Source organism: Cucurbita pepo, chromosome 1, assembly GCF_057944985.1.
Source record: "Cucurbita pepo subsp. pepo isolate OVF chromosome 1, ASM5794498v1, whole genome shotgun sequence".
In the NCBI taxonomy this organism is placed as follows: Eukaryota; Viridiplantae; Streptophyta; class Magnoliopsida; order Cucurbitales; family Cucurbitaceae; genus Cucurbita; species Cucurbita pepo.
Genome location: NC_141798.1, coordinates 7,807,220 through 7,815,016, shown reverse-complemented (window position 1 = coordinate 7,815,016; position 7,797 = coordinate 7,807,220). Strand labels below are relative to the sequence as shown.

The 7,797-nt window shown below is 37.0% G+C and overlaps 2 protein-coding genes across 3 annotated transcripts; one reads left to right on the top strand and one right to left on the bottom strand.

Annotated features, from left to right (window-relative positions):
• Nucleotides 1-308: 308 nt before the first annotated feature.
• On the top strand, nt 309-3,432 carry LOC111778314 (serine/threonine-protein phosphatase PP2A catalytic subunit). Its single transcript, XM_023658059.2, has 6 exons — nt 309-838; nt 2,006-2,120; nt 2,264-2,372; nt 2,458-2,535; nt 2,665-2,856; nt 2,957-3,432. The coding sequence occupies exons 1-6, from the start codon at nt 586-588 to the stop codon at nt 3,128-3,130; spliced, it is 921 nt and encodes a 306-aa protein (XP_023513827.1). The 5' UTR covers nt 309-585; the 3' UTR covers nt 3,131-3,432.
• LOC111778321 (structural polyprotein) lies at nt 3,272-6,498 on the bottom strand. Of its 2 annotated transcripts, none has more exons than XM_087125574.1 (4): nt 6,270-6,498; nt 5,990-6,128; nt 4,777-5,085; nt 3,272-3,779 (listed from the first exon to the last, which is right to left on the bottom strand). In XM_087125574.1, exons 1-4 carry the CDS (start codon nt 6,350-6,352, stop codon nt 3,663-3,665), a joined length of 648 nt encoding a protein of 215 aa, XP_086981700.1. In that variant the 5' UTR covers nt 6,353-6,498; the 3' UTR covers nt 3,272-3,662. The 2 variants fall into 2 exon arrangements, with proteins under 2 accessions (XP_086981700.1, XP_023513837.2); XM_023658069.2 differs by having other exon boundaries at nt 5,990-6,134; nt 6,270-6,489.
• Between the last annotated feature and the right edge of the window lie 1,299 nt (nt 6,499-7,797).

Here is a 7,797-nt window from a genome sequence, read left to right as displayed (position 1 = left end):
TTTTGACTTCATTAATTTAATTGTTATTTTAAAAAAAATGGAGAAATATGGAGCAGTAATTAACATATAATAATCATTATACGGCAATTAAAATCTATAATGATTTGAGATTTTATACTAAAAAATAATATAATATAAATATAACCTGTGAAGGAAAAAAGAGGAAGTTATATTTGGGAGACATGAAATGAAATGGCATTTCATTTGAATTTGCATTTGCATTTTGATTCATTTCGGACCAATCAATCCGCTCCCCCTCAATTCCCTCGTCATCCTCTTATTCACATAAATACAATTTTAGTAACTTTTTTCCAAATTTTGCCGAAGAACGGAGAGAGGGGGGGAGGGGGAGAGAGCCAGAATGATTCACGGGTCGAGAATCTATCTATGTTTCTTTGTTACATGTCATGGCGATTGAAAAAGTTCGAATTTCGGGGATTAATTTTGATGGTTCGGAGTCCATTTGATGCATAATGAGCTCAAATTCTATTGTTCTATGAGAATGGAGAGATCGCTGCGTTGGTGACCGGGTTTCTTCGAGACGATCTTTAATATTTGCTTGTGGATCTGTGAGGATTTGAAATCATGCCGTCTCACGCGGATCTGGACCGTCAGATCGAGTATCTGATGGAGTGCAAGCCGTTGCCGGAAGCGGATGTGAAAATACTGTGCGATCAGGCGAGAGCGATTCTGGTAGAGGAGTGGAACGTGCAGCCGGTTAAGTGTCCGGTGACGGTGTGCGGTGATATTCATGGCCAATTTTACGATCTCATTGAACTGTTTCGGATAGGAGGCCGTACTCCTGATACTAATTACCTTTTCATGGGTGATTATGTGGGTGAGTTCTTACCTATTTCTTCCCCTTGTTTTCGTTTCTATGATGCCCTCACACACACACACACACACATATGTATATATTGGAGGTATTGAAAATTTATTTGATTCCTTCATCTAAAGCTAGTGTCTGCTTTCTGTTTCTTTTGTTGTGTTTGAAAATTCTCATCTTCAAAAAGAGATTCATTCGAGCTGTTCCCAACACGAAAAGCCGCATCCATCAAGGGGCTGATATTTCGTAGGGGCATGGCTTCTGTACCCATACGTTAAATACAAATTTTCTGATTAATCCGACTGTGATTTCTAGTTGGCCTTAGCTTCCTCTTTGCATTTAAGGGCAATTTATCCATTAGATCATCTAGAATCACACACTGATGTGTGGGTTTTGGTAAAAGATTGTATAAGTTGAAAACTCAAAACATGACATTTCAGATGTGCTGGTAAGTTCTCAGATCAGACAACTTTTATCAGGTGGCTCATGTGGGCATGGATATGTCTAGTTTCTGGATAGCTCCTATATGTGAGATTAAGGAATAAAAATGAACAAAGTTGACGGGTGATAATGCAGTATGGTTGGTACAAATTGATGCTTGATTCTGCCGTTGTATTGCGTTAAAGTTATAATTCATCAGATGGGTTTCTTTAAACTTGGCTGTAAATTATAAACTGGGAGATGCTTTCAGGATTTTCATCCTCTGGAAGCGATTGATGAAAGCAGCTACTTGTCATGATAGAAGCTTACAGGATTGAAGGAATTTATGGTAGTTTGCTCATAGGCCTTACAGGAGGTGATAAGTAGTTTTCCTGTAGCTTTTGATAAAAAGAAAAAGGAAAGGAAATAGTTCTTCAAATGAGTTAGAAAGAGGCAGGGAAACGTGGGTCAATACCCTGATGCTGTCTTATGAAGGTAACTTAGTATCGTCTCTAGTTTTATAAAGAGGCAGCACATCGAGCATTGTGCCCTCCGGAAGTCCTTATTGATAAATTACCGTCTGTTAGTGGCTAGGAAGAGAGGGAAGGGAGGGAAATAAAATAAACCCGGTGCAGTTGATGGCTTGGTTAATTGGTTGCTTGATTTCATAATTTGAAAAAGCATGTAATCCTTTGTTATAAGCTATGGGAGTTCGGAGTCTATGGTACTAGCATTTTCTCACACTGTGAACTAATGCAGATCGCGGGTACTACTCTGTCGAGACGGTTACTCTTCTCGTGGCTCTGAAGGTTCGTTATAGAGACAGAATTACTATCTTGAGGGGTAATCACGAGAGCCGACAAATAACTCAAGTGTAAGATGCCATGACCTTTCAAACCGTCTTTATTGCTCATCAAAAGTCTTTCTTTTGTATGTGTTTAGTCATACTCTAAAGGTTCCTTTCCCTAATGTTATTGTGACTGATTTTTATTCATAGACCCATCTTTTCTCACTCAGGTATGGCTTTTATGATGAATGCTTGCGAAAATATGGAAATGCGAATGTCTGGAAACACTTCACCGATCTGTTCGATTACCTCCCTCTTACAGCTCTAGTTGAGAGTCAGGTTCAGTTGTACACGGAATGAACTGTGCGTGGTAACTTGATACCAGATAAGCTTCTATCTAAAATGCAACTGTTATTCTGTGTAGGTTTTCTGTTTGCATGGAGGGCTTTCTCCATCCTTGGATACCTTGGATAACATTCGCTCATTGGACCGTATACAGGAGGTTTGTAGGCTTTTTTATTTGGTTGTTGATTGATCACTCAACTAATTATTGCTACAAAGATTTCCATTTCCGGGGTATTCAGTGTTCTGTATTACTCATTAGCTGTTTTTTCTGTATATGTCACGTCAGGTCCCCCATGAGGGGCCGATGTGTGATCTCTTATGGTCGGATCCAGACGACCGGTGTGGATGGGGAATATCTCCACGTGGGGCTGGGTATACATTTGGTCAGGATATAGCTACTCAGTTCAATCATACAAATGGGCTTACTCTTATATCCAGAGCGCATCAACTTGTCATGGAAGGATACAACTGGTGTCAGGTGAATTGTTTAGCTGATTGCAAATGGTGTATACCCCCCTCACTTGTTGTTTTCCTTCTATTGCATGTTCTTATGTTTTCAATCTCTCTTTCTTTTGTAGGATAAGAATGTGGTGACTGTCTTTAGCGCTCCAAATTATTGTTATCGATGTGGAAATATGGCCGCAATTCTGGAAATTGGGGAGAATATGGATCAAAACTTTCTACAATTTGACCCAGCTCCTCGGCAAATTGAGCCAGATGCCACTCGCAAGACTCCTGATTATTTTTTGTGATTACCATATGGTTGATCATTGTAAGTGTCGTGCTGTAGATTTTACTTTCAAAAGGCCTTATTGTCACGGGTGAGAACCAGATTATCTTCAATGTCATTCTTTTCATTGTAGTTTTAGTTTTGTTCTGTTGCTTCTTTGATGTTAAAAAAAAAAAAAAAAAAAAAAACTCTAAGGTGGGAAATTGGCAGAAGGTATCGACCGATGGTCCCATTTTCTTGTAAATCTTAAAGAAGCAATAACTTGATATTATTGTGTTGTGTTATTCATATATATTCTTTGAAGTGAAAAGCTGATTTTGTTAAGACTATTCCGTGCAAGTAACTTTTCGACAACAACCAAAAGAAAGCAATGAAAGCAGTCGAATCGGTTGATTTCGTTTCGAAATAATGGAACAGGGAGAAAAGTATGTGCAACCATCCAGTTCCTAGGTGTTGATACATCTATAATTTCAATTTGTTGTATTCGTGGATAATACATTTATGTCACATGAACAATTGTAACAAAAGAAGACTCCTGACTAAACTAAACTAAACTAAAACCTGGAATTTGACTGCAGCCTGCCAGAAGCAAAACCAGCCGTTGAAACAGTTCGCTTCCTTCTGATGTAAATAAATGAACCACTTACCAGCAGTAAACATAGCACAATGCCCTGTCCAGAAAACATTACAGCAAATGAAAACATAACTAAAGTTGATTTTCTTTTAGAATTTGAAGGAAAGCAAGATAATAAGCGTACATATTATCGTTATAATTAACAGCACTAACCAAAGATCTTAGTAGTTCTCCCCTTGGTTTAGATAAAAGTAGAAATAAGATAATAATTGTCGTACAAATCAAATAAATAAGGGTTCTGATGTATCCAACAGCGCAGTGGTCATTTATAACATGAACGCATCTACCTTTCTCTCCAACGAACCACAATTTCAATCTTTTAAAAGATACATTTATCTAATGTCTGTTCAATGATGGACGATGTATTATGAATTAATTAATAATATATTGATTTAAAAAATAGTCTACAAAGCGAAATAATTACTTTTCCATGTAGATTTACAAAATAAAAAATGTTAAGGAAGAAGGGGGAAACAGTTCCTATTATTTTGAGAACATGCCCCAACAAGTTCTGTAGCTCTTAGCAAATAGCTAGAAGATTTACCAACAAATAATTGGCAACAAAAATGAACCCCTGTAGTAGTCTTACTAAATATGATTTTAGCTATCATCTTAACAATAAAACTGCTAAAGAAAACCCATAGATATTGATTAGCCATCAAAATTTGGTTCGGTAAAATATGAACATTTCTCAAAAATGCCTTAACCGTCCAACTCTCTTCAGTATATTTGGTTAAACAACCTCTACTTAGAAAGTACATACATCTTATGGCTGGAAAGATCACAGAAAAAAGCTACAGGCCACAATTACAAATGAATAAAAACAGTAGTGTCTCTAATAGCACGACTGCAGCGCAGTTTAGTCAATGAACACGTTGATATCAATCACATAGAATGAAGCAACATAATAGAAATTTGAGAAGATATCAGGCAGCATGCAGATGGAAAAGATAGCAGATAGAAAAATGACCACGAAACCATTAATTGCAATTAATTGAAGCGGTTCAAATAGGGTAGTTAGGAAAATGGCATACCTCAAAACCAAGTACAGACAACTTTTCTTCATTAACTGATGGAATACAGCTTCTATAAGTGGTGTAAGCCTGAGCACCATCTGTTCCTGAGATAGAACCATCTCTTAAATTTCTGTGTGCAATTGGTGAAGCATGACCACTTGCATCATTCAGCACAGGGATCACTAGCTTGTGCTCATAAGACATTTCAAGCATTGAGCGACCATCATGAGATTTTTTCTCATTGGAAACTCTTGAAGTGTCTTTGATCTCCACACATTTCAGGGGAATACGGTAGCCAGTCTCACTGCAGCGATATTTTTCATCATTCTATGAGATCAAAAAGAAAAAAGGATGAAAAATTACCTCTGCATAAAACGTCATATCAAAAAACAAAGCAAAAGCTACAAGTAAACACAAAACGTGGATTTAGAAACACAGAATATGCAAGGGACTATCATTCCCAATCCTAAGACATTAAGAACTCAAACACATATAACTTCATGATAAAACAACGTGCGTTGGCATTATCCAGATATTAACTAGTAGAAAGTCCACATTGCTTGTCCCATATGGCTATAGCCTTAATCCATGGTCCAAATTAAAATCCCTTCTCACCTACAACTAAGCAAAAAGATAAGGATGTGATAAGGATAGCGGACGCAAAGCTGTGGATCTTTAGTTGAAATGGAATGATCTTCGCTTTTTTTTCTTTTTTTTTTTTCCTTTCTGCTTTTTCGTCAGCTGGCTCAGGGCAAGGAATCTATTACAAAGTAAATAAGGTACACCCAGCCTGATCATAGTTTTAGAGAATGTACAAGCGTGCAGTTTTAGTTTCAAAAACAGCAAGAACACGAGGGGACTTAATGAAAACTGGAAGGCTGCAGCTTCATGATGAAAAATTCAAATGCATTTGCAATATCTCGATTCGCTACGTATCCTACACCACATAGCTCTCTCAAAGAAGAGATATTGAAAAGCTTCACTCTTTTTCCACAACTACTAAATTATCGCTGCCATAAATGAAAGACGTGCTCGTAATGCCTTCTCCAAATAGCTCACTAGAAACTCACCAAACTACATCAATTGAAAAAAAATCACTGTTCTAACTCCAATAAGCTAGGTCACAATTTCCAGATAATTTATCCTAATAAAAAAATGCAATCCAACTTAACGAGCAAAACAGCAGCAGAATTTAGGTTATCTCGAACAAACATTCAAATGAAATAGAAACCTTTTCAGAGTAGAGGCAGGCAATACAGGGGCCAGAACGAGAGCATTCAAAGGTAACGTTACTTCCCTGTGGAGTCTCTTTGAAACTCAACAGAGCTCTGCGCCCAAACCCTATCTCAATTTCTTCGTTCCTCTCAACTCTGTCTCTGATAATCAGAACAAATTCAACAGTCAGCCATGGAATTCCAATAGATCAGATTAGATTAGATCAGATCAGTAAGAACTCGATCTAATAACACAATAACCAATAAGAAAACATAATGAACCAAATTAAAGCTCACGTATTCTGCAATTGGGCGTCAAGTGAAGCAAAGAAGCTGAAAAGAAGCAGAAGAACAGGAAGCAACGAAGAATTCCAACACATTTTTTCTCCCGACGTTACCGCCTTCTCTCTTTTCGTCTCTCTCACCAAAATCAAATCTGCGAACTGAATTCACACACTAGAGCCTTACAGTTTCTATATTCTCCCCCTTTCCCCTGTAGTTCCTTTAATTACATATTTGCCACGTTAATTTCCTTTCCTTCCATCTTCAGAGGTGACTTTTTTAAATATGGAAAATTTAGGGTATGTGAATAAAACATTTGAAAGTCAGAGATACCATCAAAAATCAAGTTTAAACAAACATTTTAGAGCATAAAATATTATTATAAAAACAAATATGTCAAATAATGAAAATGATATTTGAACATTTAAATTTTAAATATTTCTCATTTATAACTCGATAATATATATATATATAAAATTTCAAAATTTACCCTCAGCTTTTATTTATTTATTTATATATATATAAATCCAACATTCCTTAAATTATATATTTTAAAGAAATTTTTGTGAGATCCTACCTTCAATAGCAGAGAGAAACGAAACATTATTTATAAAAACATAAAAAATTTTCCCTCGTTGACGCATTTTAAAACTGTTAAGCTGATAGCGATATATAACGGAACAAAAATGGACAATATCTGCTAGCGGTGAACTTAAGCTGTTACAAATGGTATTAGAGTCATACACCGAGCGGTGTGTCAGTAAGGACATTGGGTTCCAAAGGGGTGGATTGTGAGATCCCACGTCAGTTGGAGAGGAGAAGGAGACATTTATTACAAGGATGGGAAAACCTCAAAGTGGATAATATCCGCTAACGAAAGATTTGGACTGTTACAAATGATATCAGAGTCATACACCAAGCGGTGTGTCAGTGAAGAAGATAGCTCTCGGAGGAGTGGATTGTGAGATCCCACATCAGTTGAAGAGTAGAACGAGAGACATTCCTTATAAAGATGTGGAAACCTCAACAGACAATATCTACTTACGATGAGTTTAGATTGTTAAAAATGGTATCAGAGCCATACATCGAGCAGTGTGTCAGTGAAGAAGATAGCTCCCGGAGGAGTGGATTGTGATATCTCACATCAGTTGGAGAGTAGAATGAGAGACATTCTTTATAAGGATGTGGAAACCTCAACAGACAATATCTACTTACGATGAGTTTAGATTATTAAAAATGGTATCAGAGTCATACACCTAGCGGTGTGTCAGTGAAGAAGATAGCTCTCAAAGGAGTGGATTGTGAGATCTCACATCAGTTGGAGAGTAGAACGAGAGACATTCCTTATAAGGATGTGGAAAGCTCAACAGACAATATCTACTAGCGATGAGTTTAGATTGTTACAAATGATATCAGAGTCATATATAGACATTTATTATAAGGACGTGGAAACCTCAACAAACAATATCTACTAGCGATGAGTTTGAACTGTTACAAATGATATCATAGTCATACATTGAGCGGTGTGCCAACGAGGATGCTG

Coding starts and splice junctions, on each gene's coding strand:
- LOC111778314 (XM_023658059.2), top strand. CDS start 586: ATGCCGTCTCACGCGGATCTGGACCGTCAGATCGAGTATCTGATGGAG. Junction 2,121..2,263: donor AGCCGACAAATAACTCAAGT/GTAAGATGCCAT, acceptor TTTCTCACTCAG/GTATGGCTTTTATGATGAAT. Junction 2,373..2,457: donor CAGCTCTAGTTGAGAGTCAG/GTTCAGTTGTAC, acceptor TATTCTGTGTAG/GTTTTCTGTTTGCATGGAGG.
- LOC111778321 (XM_023658069.2), bottom strand. CDS start 6,352: ATGTGTTGGAATTCTTCGTTGCTTCCTGTTCTTCTGCTTCTTTTCAGC. Junction 6,135..6,269: donor GACGCCCAATTGCAGAATAC/GTGAGCTTTAAT, acceptor TCTGATTATCAG/AGACAGAGTTGAGAGGAACG. Junction 3,780..4,776: donor TGTCTGTACTTGGTTTTGAG/GTATGCCATTTT, acceptor TTTTCTGGACAG/GGCATTGTGCTATGTTTACT.